General features: G+C 38.5%; 1 protein-coding gene across 2 annotated transcripts in view; it reads left to right on the plus strand.

Annotated features, from left to right (window-relative positions):
* LOC126336403 (dyslexia-associated protein KIAA0319-like protein) overlaps positions 1 to 17267 on the plus strand; it is a 143478-nt gene that overhangs the window by 83591 nt on the left and 42620 nt on the right. For both annotated transcript variants that reach the window (XM_050000089.1, XM_050000090.1), the window contains exons 10-14: positions 4194 to 4338; positions 13864 to 13975; positions 14173 to 14321; positions 14705 to 14895; positions 14984 to 15083. In XM_050000089.1, coding sequence (XP_049856046.1) covers positions 4194 to 4338; positions 13864 to 13975; positions 14173 to 14321; positions 14705 to 14895; positions 14984 to 15083 — 697 coding nt within the window. The remainder of the gene's footprint in view (positions 1 to 4193; positions 4339 to 13863; positions 13976 to 14172; positions 14322 to 14704; positions 14896 to 14983; positions 15084 to 17267) is intronic.

A 17267-nucleotide genomic window follows, 5' to 3' on the forward strand; every position in this document is an offset into this window, starting at 1 on the left:
AAACCAAGAACTAAGTGATGTAATTGTAAATGATGTTTTTCACAAAATTATTAAGTGGTTCTCAGCAAACGGACTCTCTTTAAATTTTGATAAAACACAGTATATACAGTTCCGTACAGTAAATGGCACAACTCCAGTAATAAATATAGAATTTGAACAGAAGTCTGTAGCTAAGGTAGAATTTTCAAAATTTTTAGGTGTGTCCATTGATGAGAGGTTAAACTGGAAGCAACACATTGATGGTCTGCTGAAACGTCTGAGTTCAGCTACGTATGCTATTAGGGTTATTGCAAATTTTGGTGATAAGAATCTCAGTAAATTAGCTTACTATGCCTACTTTCATTCACTGCTTTCGTATGGCATCATATTCTGAGGTAATTCATCGTTGAGTAGAAAAGTATTCATTGCACAAAAATGTGTAATCAGAATAATTGCTGGAGCCCACCCACGGTCATCCTGCAGACATCTATTTAAGGATCTAGGGATCCTCTCAGTAACCTCACAGTATATATATTCCCTTATGAAATTTGTTGATAATAATCCAACCCAATTCAAAAGTAATAGCAGTGTGCATACCTATAACACCAGGAGAAAGGATGATCTTCACTATGCAGGGTTAAATCTGACTTTGGCACAGAAAGGGGTAAATTATGCTGCCACAAAAGTCTTTGGGCACCTACCAAACAGCATCAAAAGCCTGACAGATAGCCAACTAACATTTAAAAATAAATTAAAAGAATTTCTAGATGACAACTCCTTCTACTCATTGGCTGAATTTTTAGATATAAACTAAGAAAGAAAAAAAAAAAACTTAATCATTAGTGTCATGCAATATTTTGTGTAATGTAATTTCTTGTACAGACATCTTTTATTAACCTGACACGTTCCACATCATTACGAAGTGTCGTATTCATGATCTATGGAACAAGTATTAATCTAATCTAATCTAATCTAAACAAAGTGTTTATTTCCACGCTACTGGCTACTTTCAACTGTTCACTGTATTTATAGTGCACATTTTCGTCTTCCGGTGTGTACGGCATTATTCCACAATAAAGAACCAAACATGAGAAAATACATTACTGATACTCAAATAAAATTTACATCCTGAAAACCACACTGAAAGGACTAATATCAGCTCGAGGGCTACTTCATTGGGAATCTGGACATACAAATGTGCACTTGAAGCCGAAATATGCATTTTAGTATGGTTCACGAAATTCCAGTACTCATGGAGTATTCTCTGATGTCTTGTTTCTTTTATGACGTAAGATCTTTTAATGTTTTGCATGTATGAACATACAGGCTTCCTGTATCATCATAGCTGCGTAAGCGCAGTGACACCTCTTATACGGTGCTCTCTGGCACTGCTGAAATAAACCTATGTCTCACAGGTTGCGGGAAAATGATGTTGTGAATGGTGGTTTGAAAAGCGTTACTTTCAAAGTAAATTTATTTTTATGAAAATGAACTATGTGCGTGAATGTACGATGAATTTCTTAAATCACAGAGAGTTTGACTCTCATTTTAAAATCAACTCTTTGAGGACAATCATTAGAAGCATTTCGAACCCAGATGACCAGACATTTTATGTTGTTATTAAAAATTTTACTGGCACATTTGTGTGATGTATCTTAAAGTGTAACACACGCAAAAAAGATAAACATTATACGTGGAAGCTTAGATTCTCTCGCAGCTTATTAATCTTCGAAACCAATATTATATGTGGAATCTTTTCTTTTCTTGTAGCAACACTATGTATATTAATGTAAATCAGTAACTTTTCCTATTTGTTTAGCCACTCTACGTAGCAGTGATGTTGCTATTGGCTGACTACATCACTTGTCCTGTGCTCTGAATAGCTGCCATCATTGGCTGGCAAGATCACATGACATGAGCTATGACTTACTTACAAAAGCTCACCACAAATTCATTTTCAATGCTTTGGATAGAAACATGTGGTGTTTGGTGGAATTCGAATTTAAACTTTCTCAATACAATAATGTGCAGCATACATGTTGCTGCATATTCCAAAGTGTTCTCTTTTCTCCTAAGTTTTGTTTTGTATAGCGCTGGGAAATTCTACACCAGTGTATGAAACCATAACGATTCAATGGATTGATAAGTTTTACAGTTCCGAGGAAATGTGTACTCTCACTTAACACAGAAAAAGTGTATTTTCACCCAGCAGAAAGTGTATTTTTAACTGGGAAGTCTGGGAAAAATCCGAGAATTTTTTTTTTCCTTGTCCATGTATACACCATGAGTACTGAGTACTGAGAATCAGAACCGATTCCTCCATATGTTAGTTAGATGTGCTACACACTCAACTCTGAAGGCCGACGGGAGTTAAAAACGACTGGAAGAGTAAACATGAGACAGATATCAGAATCTTCCCACTTTTCTCAGTGCTCTATTTTTACATTGTTTTCATCCCCTTTTACAGTGGACTTCATGTCTACTATTATGTAGGTTGCCTGTTCAGCTTATTAGCTACAAATGGAACTGCCTATTAAGCATATACCTGTGTGTTGATTTTCTCAGTCCATTGCTTTATGCAACATAGTCACTTTGCTCTGCCCTCCTTTCTTCCGCTTCCACAAATTGATTCTTAAATAGTATATTAGATTTCTGTTGATTTGTTCATTTATGCAGACCAATTACTGTACATTATTATTTCACTGTACAGTGTGCATTTCAAGTCAAACATGCAATCTAAGTAACTTAGAGAGCTAATGTTGTTGATGTTGTTGTTGCTCTTGGTCTTTCTCTATGATTTTTACCCTCCACGCTGCCCTCCAATGCTAAATTTGTGATTCCCTGATGCCTCAGAACATGTCCTACCAACCGGTCCCTTCTTCTTGTCAAGTTGTGCCACAAACTCCTCTTCTCCCCAATTCTGTTCAATACCTCCTCATTAGTTATGTGATCTACCCATCTAATCTTCAGCATTCTTCTGATAGTAGTCCAATCAAAAGTTTAATTTCGTGATAGTTTATGATTACCACTCTGTTACTACCTTAAGCTTAAGCATTATAATCTTATCAGTTTACTTACACACACACACACACACACACACACACACACACACACACACACTATAATTCATAAATCTTTTCATGAAGAACAACTTTTAAATATACAAAATAAGTTTAAAAACCAGATGACAAAAACTATAGAATATTTCCAGTAAGAACTAATATTAATACAAGATTAACAACAATAATATAATTGTTTTGTATCCATAATTTTATGTATATAAATCCACATGTTCTACCATACAGTAAATAAATATAGCAATTCCACCAGTGATTAAAGGGTAAGTGATGAGAAATTTATGAATGAGGTTAAATGGAACTGGAAATATTTCAATGGCATAAATTCCAAGTAAATTCCTAAAATAGTAATTGTGAGTAAAACTATGCAACTGAGTTTGAACTTGGCTGTGAAATACACTTTTTTATGCCTCTAAAATCACTTGACTATTCTACAAAAGCTAGTACAGTAAGTAAGAAAGTAATTTCAAGGGCATTATTTTCCACTCATGGCTGTAGAAGTTTTTATTCTTCAGAATAAAAGGCTGTAGACCCATATTACAAGAAGTTAAGACAACAATTGAGTACATAATGAAATTGATCTGTCATGGCACTTGGATTTCGGTAGAATTCCAAATGCTAATATGAAGAATTGGACAAATGGGAGGAGGTGTATAAGTCAGCTCAGGAATTAGCAGCAATTAGGCTACACAGTGCTGCCTAATTCATGATTTAAGTGTTGCTGTTGCTGCTAATGATGATTAGCAGACATTTTATAATCTGTTGCTCATTATAACATTCACCATGTGACTACTCATTATAACATTTGCCATATGGCTAATTTCTAGCGTAGTATACAAATCATAATATTGATAAACCTGTTCACCCTTCTTTCTAATCCCATATTTGTGACTAAGTTCATGTTCCTGTATGTAAATACTTGAAATATGACAGACATTATTAATGTAGAGCTTTTAACAATGCAGAATTTTTATGACTGAATGATTTCATGACCACTGCATTTTCTCTTTTTTTTTATTTTAACTGTGGAATTGGGCCTCAGTATTTAAACAGCATGTCATTCACATATGTCACTGGTAACATAATATGAGTAATTATAAAATGGCTGTGGTAACTGCTATTATTTTGTTGTTATAGAACACAAGAACACCTTACCTGCAGCTCTCAAACTTAGAAGAAGGAATGTATACGTTTGTGCTAAAAGTTACTGACAACTCTGGTCAGTCATCGTCAGCTGAGGTACATGTCTTTGTGAAACCTCCGACCAATAAACCGCCCACAGGTATTTCTTTCTCAATTTCACTATTTTGCTTTTGTAGTTGCAGCATATAGTTTTAGAAATGAGGTCACTGTTGGGCAGAAATGAAAGGGAGAACAGTAGCTGCAGGAGCAGGTGCCATTTAACCATGTGTATTAAAGACCTATATACTGATATGTACCATATGTTCCCTGTCCATGTACATTATGTTCATTCAGTGGAGAACAACAAAACTTTGAGTGTTTGTTTATCAACAATATTATGAAAAGGATAGCTCACTACTCATACTCTCTTTCAAATTCTGAAGGTGTCAGGGGAAAATACAGGGAGCCTCTCCCCGATGTTATTCAATCTGTATATTGAGCAAGCAGTAAAGGAAACAAAAGAAAAACTCGGAGAAGGTATTAAAATCCATGGAGAAGAAATAAAAACTTTAAGGTTCGCCAATGACATTGTAATTCTGTCAGAGACAGCAAAGGACTTGGAAGAGCAGTTGAACGGAATGGACAGTGTGTTGAAAGGAAGAAACGAGGATAATGGAATGTAGTCGAGTTTACTCGGGTGATGCTGAGGGAATTAGATTAGGAAATGAGACATGTTCTGAGGCATCAAGGGATCACTAATTTAGTATTGGAGGGCAGTGTGGAGGGTAAAAATCATAGAGGGAGACCAAGAGATGAATACACTAACCAAATTCAGAGGGATGTAGGCTGCAGTACGTACTGGGAGATGAAGCAGCTTGCACAGGATAGAGTAGCATGGAGAGCTGCATCAAACCAGTCTCAGGACTGAAGACCACAACAACAGGTCACACCTCACTGTAAAGGTGTGGATAAGCACAACAAAAAGACTGTTACACATTGAGCTTTCGCCCAAAGCCTTCTTCGGAAAGGGAAAACCGCACACACACTTTTACACCAGTAATTACACGTCGTGCACACATGACCACTATCTCCAGCCACTGTGGCACAAATGCAACTGTGTCATTTTGAATGGAAGCAGCAATCAAGAGTGGAGTGGAGAAGGGGGAGGGATAGCAGGGTGCAGGTGGATGGAGAGACGTCAGCATTGCCTGGCAGAGTGTGTAGGGAGTAGAAATCTCCCCTTTTCATAATATTTTTGATATTGAAAAGTGGACAGTGTTTGTTTATTGTTATTTATACAAATATATTTCATTAACTATAAATACAGTTGAAACTGATGATGTAAAAATATGAATATGATTGTTTTAACAAATACAACAATACTGAACATCTTCACATGGCTAAAATGCCATATTACATAAAAACTGTTGTACATTTCACATCAAATAGCACAGGGACTCTAGTAATGAATGCTGCTTCTTAGCAAAACCTTAATTCATGAAAAAAGTACAGAGAATTCCTTCTACATCTACATCATACTCCACGAGCCACCTAATAGTGTATGGCAGAGGGTACTTACAGTACAACTATCTGATCACTCCAACCCTGTTCCATTCGTGAATAGTGATTAGTAAGAATGTTTGTCGGTAAGCCTTTGTATTGGCTCTAATTTCTCGAATTTTCCCCACATGGTCAATATGCAAGATGTATGTGGGGGGAAGTAATATGTTGTCCAACTACTCCTGAAAAGTACTGTCCCAAAATTTCTATAGTATATCTCTCCATGATGCACCACACCTCTCTTGTAACGTCTGCCAGTGGAGTTTGTTGAGTAGCTCCATAACGCTCTCTTGCCAGCTAAACGATCCCGTGGCAAAACGCGCTGCTCTTTGTTGGATCTTCTCTAGCTCCTCTATCAGTCCTACCTGATAGAGATCCCAGGTAGGTGAACAATACTCATGAATCGGGCAAACAAGCTCACTATAAACCACTTCTTTCATGGATGAGTTACATTTCCTTACTGAAATCAAGCATCAAGCTGAGTGCTGTTGTCTACTGCGCTGTGGATCTCATGGAGGAACAGAGCGAGCTGAGTTCTGCTAGATCTCTTTTTGCAGAATCCATGTTGATTTTTATAGAGAAAATGTTCATTTTCCAAGAACATCATAATTCTTAAGCATAAAACATGTTCCATAATTCTACAACAGATTGATATCAATGAAATAGGTCTATAATTGTGTGGATCCATCTTACGGCCTTTCTTAAAAATGGGAATGACCTGTGCTTTTTTCCAGCCAGGTACATTTTGTTGCTGTAGCGATCTAGAATGGGAGCAAGTTCTTTCACGTAATCTTTATAGAATCTTACAAGTATCTCATCTGGTCCTGAAGCCTATCCACTACTAAGCGATCGTAGCTGCTTTTCAATTTCACGATCAGTTATCTCAATATATGCCACTTCAAAGTTTGTATGAGATTGAAAGGAGGGACGGCGTTACAATCTTCCGTGGTGAAACAACTTCAGAAGACCGAATTCAATATTTCAGCCTTCTCTCTGTTATCTTACATTTCGGTGCTGATGTGGTCACTGAGAGAAGGAATAGATGATTTTGATCCGCTTACTGATTCTACTTACGACCAAAATCTCTTAGGGTTTTTACTCAGGGCGGTTGATGACGTCTTACTTTCAAAATCATTGAACACTTCTCTCATTGCTCTCCTTGTGCTCATTTTTGCTTTGTTCAGCTTTTGTTTGTCAGCTAGGTTTTTACTTCTCTTGAATCTGAGATGAAGCACTTTTCTGACACGGCTATTAAACCATGTTGGATCTTTCCCATCCCTTAAAACTTTACTCGGAACATACTTGTCTAGGGCATATTGAATGACGCCCTTGAATTTTTTCCATTTGTTCTACACATTATCGTCTTCATCACCAAATACTTGATTCTGACTGCTGAGATATTCTGAAATTTGTATCCTGTCACCCTTGCTTAGTAAATATATCTTCATACCTTTCTTAACATTCCTTGTAGGACCTGTCTTCATAGATACTGTTACAGCCTTACGATCACTGATACCTTCCTCTACATTAACTGATTCGATAAGTTGAGGTCTGTTTGTTGCCAGGAGGTCTAAGACATTACCCTCTCGATTTTCTTCTCTAACTATCTGCTCAAGGTAAATTTTGTACAAGACATCCAGGACAAAGCCACACAATTCCCTGTCTCTGGCACCAGTTTTGATGGCATGATACTCCCAATATATGCCTGGCAAGCTGACGTCACCCCCTATTACAATGGCATGATTAGGACAATTATTAATTATATTCTGCAAGTTCTGTCTGAAGCTCTCTGTAATTACAGACCCTGACCCCAGGTGGTCTATAAAAGCATCTGATCATAATTTTTGACCATTATTTGATACTCAGTTTCACCCAGATTAATCCACATTCGGAATCCATGATAACCTCTCTAGATTTTATGGAATTTTTTACTGCAATAAACACACCGCCACCATTGGTGACTAATCTATCCTTACGGTAAACATTCCAATCTGAACTTAGGATTTCATTGTCATTGATGTCTGGTTTCAACCAGCTTTCTGTTCCCAATACTGTTTGTGCTTTATAACCTCCAGTAAGTGATACTAATTCTAGGACCTTTACTTGAATGTTCCTGCAGTTTACTGAAAATCATATTAATCTTTTCTACCTCTGATCTGCGAGGACCAAGATTCTCTGAAGCTGCTATGGCTGATTTAACAGGCAAATTGTCTTTGCTCCCAAGGGAGGAGTTCTCTAGCCTTAAAAAAGCTCCATGTGCACGCCACTCGTTCGCCGCTACCCTAGTAGCGATTTCCTGCATGTAGCACATGCCTGACCTATTAAGGGCAACCCTACAATTCTGCACCCAATAGCGGAAGTCAAGAAATTTGCATCCAATACTGTCGCAGTGTCATCTGAGCCTCTGGGTTAGACCTTTGACCCTGCTCCAAGCCAGAGGACCGTGGTCAACCATGGGTGTGATGCTACAAATAGACAGCTTAGCCTGCACCCCATGTGCATTGCTAATTGCCTTCACCAAATCAGCCAGCTGCCGAAAGGAGCCGAGGATGGCCTCAGAACCCAAGGGATAGGTGTCATTCCTGCCAAATGTGCCATTACATGCAGCCGGTTGCACCCAGTGCGCTCGATAGCCACCGGCAGGGCCTCCTCCACATTATGGATGAGACCTCCCAGCAAACATGCCGAATGCACACTGAAATTCTTTCCCACCCTGCCTGCTATCTCCCTGAGGGCCTCCATCACCTACCTAACATTGTAGCTCCCAATGACTACCATACCCACCCTCTGTACTTGTCCGGATTTGGCAGGAAAATCGACCACTGGCTCAAGAGGAGAAGCATCCTGTGCTGGCTCAGAGTTATCAACAACACTGGGTAGCACCTCGTACCTGTTGCTAAGACAGAGCGAGTCAGCCACATGGCCTGCTCCCTCTTTCACCTTCCGCCCAGTGACACACGAACCCACCACTGTCTACCACCCACTCTGGAGTGAGGGCAGACCGGTCAGATGTTGCGTATCAGAAGCCGCATCAACGTTCGGGTCACCGGAGGATTCCAGTGGCACCAAAGGCGTCGCAGGTCTCATCACTGGTGCCCCAACATCATCGCAACTTTGAGCATTAGCTAGAAGCTTGTCAACTGCAGCCAACGAAGCTTCCAGCTGTTTATAGAGAGTAGCCAACTCTCCTTGTATCCACTCACAACAAGCACAGTCCCTGGCCATATTTTACTGTGTATAAAATAGATATAAGGTCTCAAATGATGCTACTGAGTTTGAAAATATACCAAAGGAGAATAAGGTAACACTAAAAGCTGCTGTGCAGATTTCTCACTACACTCTTGAAACAGCAAGCTATTACACAAAAATAAATTTCTCTGCTGAAGTTTATGAATTTACACATACCTGTTATTATAAATCCTGTTTGCCAAAAAGTTACTGCATGAGGCAAACATTCAAACTAGAATGCACTGATTTAAACTGTGTGCTGTCTACTAGCACAAAATTAAAACTTAATGGCATGACAGAGTTTCTGCCGACGGGAAAATTAACACTAGGAAGCCACCCTACACAAGGATATTCACAAGGCTTACACAACAACAAAAACTATGATTAATTTTCTAACCACTAGTCTACACTGTATAATACACATGTACAGTTCACTTCTTTGCAGAAGTACATGAACAAAAAACAAAGACTAAATTAATTTGCAGTTTATCAGACAAGTGCTGCTGCTGCTGCTGCTGCTGCTGCTGCTGCTGCTGCTGCTCTGCTGCCCGTCCTCTCAGCTTGGCTGGTGCCAGCATATGGAGCCAATCAGAAATTCTAGGGTTATAAACAAAATGAACATGTTGATAACAATCAGTAACATAAAAATCAAAATGTCATTGTGTCAGGAAATAATACTTATTCTAACAAATATGACAGGAGTATCTTTGTTTTCCTCATTGTGCATGAGTCAGTCTTTAATATCTCCGTCATGTGAGAAATGCTAGTTGTAAGTTCCACAGCTACAGTGTGTTTATAATTGCACTACTGCTACTTGAGAGGACACCCGTGAAAAACGAGTGATCATAGAACAGTGAAATTTGTGAAAACATTTGTAAGGTCATGTGGGAAAAAAATAACAAATAAATGATTGAAAGAAACACATTTTAATTTCCACACAAGATAGCAAAATTTTTAACTGCCTACCATGTTTACATTCCAGATAACAAACATTGCTCATTGTGACAACCATGTGCATCCACAACATCCTGAAACCACACTAGAGGTATCATTTCTCAATTGTTTCCAGCACTTTTCGAGCAGTGGACCACGGAATGTCAGCTATCATGACACAGCACGTGCACTGCTTGATGATTGCATAGTGCATTCAGCATTCTCAGCCATGGTAACAATAAATTCGCAACAGTTTGTGGTGTAATTGCCCATCTGCCTCTTCGTTTTTTGCCCATCATCCTCCCCCAGGAGCAATTTCCAAATTATCATTTAATTCAAACTTCTGAATCATGTTCTTCAACTCCAGTGCAGAAAGAGAACTTTTCTGTATTCCTTTGATGCATTGGTACTTGTGGAGGTCAGCAACACTGTTTTTACTGTGATAAAACAGCATAACAAATAAAGCCCTACACACCTAGTCCAGACCCATGTGGATTGTCTGCAACTGTAGTGCACATCGATGCTTGTGTTTCAAGCTTATTTTGCTGTACAGTATCAGTGTCCGACAGTAAGTCTTGACACAGACACTACTAACAACGCAAATGATGTCAAACATCAAACAGTTTTACATCTACACTGGCTCAAGTAGCGAAAGTTTACATCTAAAACCATCAGACAAAATGAGGATCTTTTATGAGCGCAAGGTGAAATTTTCTTGACCTGGCAGTGAAAGACTGATTTTTTTAGGTAAAGATTAATTTTTCTCTGACAGAGTACTGTTTTGGGACAGTGCATTTAGTTTGCTGTTTTTACAGTGATTTGTTATCTATTCATTGGACTTAAATGGCTTTCAGCCATCACTTTCTTTAGCTCTGACTTTATGTGGACATCAGAGAGTGCCTAATTAGGGGAACAGCATAGAAGTTTCAACAATTTCTGCTTCAGATCTTGTTGATGCCCCATTCCGATATCAACTGTGCAGATGTGTAGTCCTGATAGGAAAAGGTGATATTTTTTCCTTTCTGATCTAAGCCTCTACTTACATTTTGTCATCTCTCTAATCCAGAGGACTGTTGTAATTTGCAGCACAGGAAACAGACTTTACTGTTTTAGTGCAAGGCCAATAAATTCAGCCACTCTTTGTTATTGAAAATTTGGCTCTAACATGATGTGTTCATCCTATGTCTTGATAAGCATTAAGACACTGAAACCAAAATTCATTTGGTTTCTCTTTAAAATTGTCCAAACATTACTGAGAAGTTTGTTTGCTTATTCATTTTTGCTCAGCATTCAATAAGTACAGTGCTCATCTTGCACCTAGTTTTCTGATATTTACTTCCCCCTATAAAATTAATTATTTTGTTTATTTTTATATGTATTTTATTTATACTAAGATTCAAAGACATTGGACCGTAGTTCTGTGGATCACTTCTGCTACCCTTCTTATAGATGGAAGTGACCTGTGTTTTCTGCCAACTACTGGACAAAGTGTTTTTTTTTTGTTTAATTTGTTTTCCATTTTTTAGGAATTAATCAGTCATTTTCAGTACTGTGTACTTTTTCAGTATTTTCATCTGTGGTTGCAATTTTGGACATTCGTTATATGGTTAAATGGTTGATCTTCAGGAAAAGTTTTGCCACATTTGAATTTAGCTGCCCATTTCTTAACTGTTGAAAATGAAGCAGCAGACCCCTTATGAACCTTTACAACACTTGGCAGGCTTTCTGTTGGCTTAGATTGTCAAAAACAAATAATTTTATGATGACACTATATTCTGATGGGACACAAAGCCCACACAGTCTTTATACTATAAAACTCTGTACATACAAAATGTATTCCTCAAATCATATTATTGATCAACTTTCATCATTGCACAATCCGCAACTATGCAGCAGAAATAAAATTTCATTGATATCAGTGCTATCTCTTTTCCCAGACCAGAATCTTATCCCCTTGGCCTCACAGATCTGTCCACTTTCCTGTACAACCTGACACATGTGTGTCAAGAAAGTTGTATCATCAATGTTCCTTTAGTTTCTCTCAATATGTGATACACAGATTTAATTACAATTAATCCATTTTGTTTGACTTCTCCACAAGCTTCATTATTTGCTTGTCATAATGCAAGAATGATTATATGATGTCCTACCTCCAGCAATGTGATTTACTTAGTTTCTGTCTTCCAATATATCCAATATTTGCAAATAGATTTTAGTTTTTATAATCTCTTAGGAGCACTAATTTTCTTGTTATTTCTCTCATCTTACATCTCAATAATAGTATTGTTGTGTAATTAACACTCTTCGTTTATTTTTTTATAAATTTCAGATATAAAGGTGATTTTATTGCTATAATTAATAAATATTATTATTATTATTATTATTGTTGTTGTTGTTGTTGTTATTGTTATTGTTATTTGACTGTGGTAGCTATCACAATTTCTGCCAAATGAGTAAATCAGGGAGACAGGAAGGCCAGTTAGTACATACCTTTAAGCAGCACTGCTTCTAGTAATGTCAATAAAACACAAAATTATATCACGGCATTTATAGCCTTTGTAAATAAAACAGAAAGAAACTTCTGTTCATGTGCCTGTCTGCCGGCGCTTTCCCGCTTGGTAAGTCTTGGAATCTTTGTTTTTAATACATTTATAGCCTTTGGAATAGTAGGTTCCTTTCTCAGGTAAGGAAGACTGGATTGGCAAAAGTTAAAGGGAAAGGAGATGTGGAGGGGGGCGAGGGGGGGTGTTGCAAATCATTCGGAATCCAGGTTGAGAGGAACCCACCTCATATGAAGAGGAAGGGAGGCACAGTGGGAGGACATGTAAAGAAAATTCTATAGTTCAAAGCAACGGGTTCTAGTATTGTGGCTTTCACAATGTTGCCTTCATTCAATTTTCTTGATTTGCAATTGGTGAGGCATAGGGTTTTACGGGAAGAGGAATGCTGGTTTTACAGTAGCATTCGGGCAGTGGTAGAAACCTTGGGGTAGTGATGGTGGTATGGGACTGCTAATGGAATGCAAAAAGTATATTGGAGTGGTTAAAAAGGTAATGGAAGGTAACATTGTATGGGTAATCAGTTGAGACATTCACAACCTGGTTGCTTTGGATAATAATAGGGATGCTTTTGATTTTCTTGGGGGAAAAAAAGACAAACTGGTCAGACTGGCATGGAGGAGATTACCTGAATGATGCGTTTTGTGTGCAAGGTCATTAGGTTAATTATAAGAGAGGAAAGTTTGAGAGAGGAATTTGGTGCCCCAGCAGATAAATTCCAAACTAATCAGTCCTTAGTCCCTTCCCTCATTATTCTTGATCTACTCCTTGCCTCTGTCAGTCAACACTTCAGTCTCAGTGTGAAATGCTTTCCTGTCCAGGCCCTGTATATATAAGCACACTCTGTTCCCACTCGCTTTCCTTTTGAAACCTTCCTTGTCATCAACCAGTGCAGTCCTTCCCCACACTAACAGTCCAACCTCTCAGCTCTCGGACAGCACCTCTCCAATGCCCAACTAAAGCTTCAGAAAGGTGTTTCATTGTCGCACTAACAAACTTCAATCTTGTCCATAACTTCTTCACCTTTGAGAGCCAAGCCCACATACCTGTGAGTACAAACCACTAGTGGACAAGGCAGTGAGGATCAGGGTGGCATTGTCCTATTGCAATCTCCTCATAGGCCACATCAGAAGAGGCATTTCTCAACTCCTCAAAGAATAGGACCTGGATACTTATGTATGCCGTTAAACATCTCTTTTGCAAATTACTTTCCTCAAAAATATGGCAAGTGAAAATTGCTATGGAGCTGCTTTTTGTGTGAGAAAAGATGTGAAGAAAGTAATAAAGCACCTCTGTCTCTTGACCATATATTTGATTTGAAACATTCAGTCTTTCATTTGTTGCCAGTATGCTAGTGATGAAATAGTAGTAAGTGTAAGTATTAATGTTTTACGTTTTCTTTTCAGCAAATGCTGGTTCTGATCAGGTGGTTTCTTTACCTCAGACTTGGGTTACACTAGATGGAACACAGAGTAACGATGATATTAAAATTGTATCCTGGTCATGGGAGCAAATTCGGTAACATATTTGAGATTTAATTTACTGTATTCATACTTAAGTAACTTCTGCTAATTTTAGACTCAAAATACTCTAAAATGTTGCTCTGGTGAAACAAAAGTCAAATGCTGTCACAGTAGTGTTCTGCTCTCATAATTTAGTAACTGTGTTTTAAGTTATAGTAGGACTGATAACTATTGCTTCATTTTGGTTCACAGGGGTCCATCAAAGGCATTGTTCTCATCACAGAATTCATCTTGCACTAATGCTACTGAACTTACAAAGGGGGAATATGAATTTCAGCTAACTGTTACAGATGAAAATGGCAATAAAGCCTTGGACTCTGTACAAGTCACTGTAACACAGAGTAAGTGCTTACTTCTATTACATCTTTCAAGCTACAAGGCTGTGGGCAACATATAACTATTCTCATCTGTGGGGGGGACATTTTCAGTGTTGACAACTTGACAGCTGCATGGAAAACATCTTAACATTTGGTGCCTGATCTGCTTTCAGTGCTTTTGTCAGGACATCATTCCTGAAAATGTCCTCCCCAGATAGATGTGACATTTTAGTGAACAGTTGTGTGCGTCAACCTCAGTCGCTCATCTCAGAAGTTTTAACAGAAGAGACTACTTCTGTTTTCATTATATTTGAATTCTTTTCTTATTGTTTAAATGTTTTTCATTTAATCTGATATGAAATGAACATTTTTTTATTATTGTTTGAGCTAGATTGTATCATTTCCAGATAAAAATGCTTCTCCAAAAGCTAATGGTGGAGGAGACCAAACTGTTATTCTACCTGTAAGTGTGGTTATTGTGAATGGTTCACAGTCAAGTGATGATCTTGGAATTGTGAAATGGCTTTGGACTAGAGAAGACAGTAGCTTAGCCTTAGGCAAAATCCTTGGAGACTCAGACAAACATCCAGTTCTTATGGTGATTATTTTTTACTACTTGATTGTCTCGTGACTTCCATTACATCAGAGAGCAAGTAAGGTTTATGTATTTATTTTCCTTTTTTTAGTTGATTGATGTTGTTCCTGGACGGTACGTCTTCCGGTTGAAGGTTGAAGATGAACAAGGTGCTTCTGATGAGGACACTGTATCGATCATTGTGAAAGCAGGTAATGTTCTAGCATTAACAAACACTAATAATTATTTGGGTATGGATGTGATGTAAAATGTTAAGCTATACAGGGTGTTACAAAAAGGTACGGCCAAACTTTCAGGAAACATTCCTCACACACAAAGAAAGAAAATATATTATGTGGACATGTGTCTGGAAACACTTACATTCAATGTTAGAGCTCATTTTATTACTTCTCTTCAAATCACATTAATCATGGAATGGAAACACACAGCAACAGAACGTACCAGCGTGACTTCAAACACTTAGTTACAGGAAATGTTCAAAATGTCCTCTGTTAGCGAGGATACATGCATCCACCCTCCGTCGCATGGAATCCCTGATGTGCTGATGCAGCCCTGGAGAATGGCGTATTGTATCACAGCCATGCACAATACGAGCACGAAGAGTCTCTACATTTGCTACCAGGGTTGCGTAGACAAGAGCTTTCAAATGCCCCCATAAATGAAAGTCAAGAGGGTTGAGGTCAGGAGACCGTGGAGGCCATGGAATTGGTCCGCCTCTACCAATCCATCGGTCACCAAATCTGTTGAGAAGTGTACGAACACTTCGACTGAAATGTGCAAGAGCTCCATCGTGCATGAACCACATGTTGTGTCGTACTTGTAAAGGCACATGTTCTAGCAGCACAGGTAGAGTATCCCGTATGAAATCATGATAACGTGCTCCGTTGAGCGTAGGTGGAAGAACATGGGGCCCAATCAAGACATCACCAACAATGCTTGCCCAAATGTTCACAGAAAATCTGTGTTGATGACGTGATTGCACAATTGCGTGCGGATTCTCGTCAGCCCACACGTGACGGTGAATCGAGGAAGTACGGTACATACTGACGAAACTAAAATGAGCTCTAACATGGAAATTAAGTGTTTCCGGACACATGTCCACGTAACATCTTTTCTTTATTTGTGTGTGAGGAATGATTCCTGAAAGTTTGGCCGTACCTTTTTGTAACACCCTGTATACAATAACAGGTCCAATTTAAGCATAAAAACACTTGAAATATGTTTCCTGTAAAATTTATTATAGATTACGCTGAAAATTAGTCTAACTGTTTGAAAACTTCCCAAGTGTACTAAAACTGATACTGGCCATGGAAAAATTCATTTGTCTGTTCCTCAGGGCTTCCATTGCATTGTGCAGAGTCTCATAACAGCTGTGATTATAAGTACCACACCTTTTGAAATGTATGACATGGATTGGATAAATAAAAAAATCTTCTCATTAACCAGAGGCAGGAGAACACACATGTAAAGATAATGAAATCTTGAAGCTTTCGGAGGCAGTGGCTCCTCTTCCTCATAGCTGAAGGATTGAAAGGGAAGAAATAGGGGTGAAGGAAAAGGATTGATGAGGTTTAGGAAATGGGGAGAGTTCAGAAAAGTCACCCAGAACCCAAAGTCCAGGGAGGTTTACTGGACATTATGAGAAACAAAGAGAAGGAAAGACTGATTTATGAGGATTAGGGAAAGGCTGGACCATCATCTACAGGTTGAACGAAAACCCATTTCACTGGCATTTGCATCCACAATAGGGGACAGGACTACCTGCCACACAAGTGTACCCATGATATGGTACATCACACCAGCCCCCATTTTTCAACAACAGATGAAATTATTCACAAGGACAATTAAAATATTGGATCTGAAATGTGTAGGTAACTGGCAGGAGTAATGGCTAGTTGGTGTTCTAAGAGACCACTAATAGACCTCTCAATTGTTGTTCAAAAATGGAAACTTAGCATACAGCTCCAACCTACATAATTACATATTCAGAAGCTATAATGTCCTTAAATAATTTATTTGTAAAAAGGCAAGTGAAAAAACTGACAAGACACAGGTGTCCTAGCCATCTGCTACCAGGCTCTCAGGAATAGTGGGGTATCAAGGCATTGCCTGCCTGCAGGTACCTAGGACTCTTGCCACGGGTTATCTCTGTACAGGTACATTTTTGAAGTTATCAGCAAACGTGGGTAGCTGGCACTGACAGTATTGCAGATGTTAAAGGGACCCTTTGCTGTTTTATTTATGCATGTGCCAGTGTTACACCCCTCCGTGATCACACCACATGAGGACTTGAAACAAGAGGGCTGAAAAAGTGTGAACACCCTTTATTGCTTCAGAGAGTGTTCAAATCTCTGCATTTATTTGTGAATGGCTCC

Source organism: Schistocerca gregaria, chromosome 2 (assembly GCF_023897955.1).
Source record: "Schistocerca gregaria isolate iqSchGreg1 chromosome 2, iqSchGreg1.2, whole genome shotgun sequence".
In the NCBI taxonomy this organism is placed as follows: Eukaryota; Metazoa; Arthropoda; class Insecta; order Orthoptera; family Acrididae; genus Schistocerca; species Schistocerca gregaria.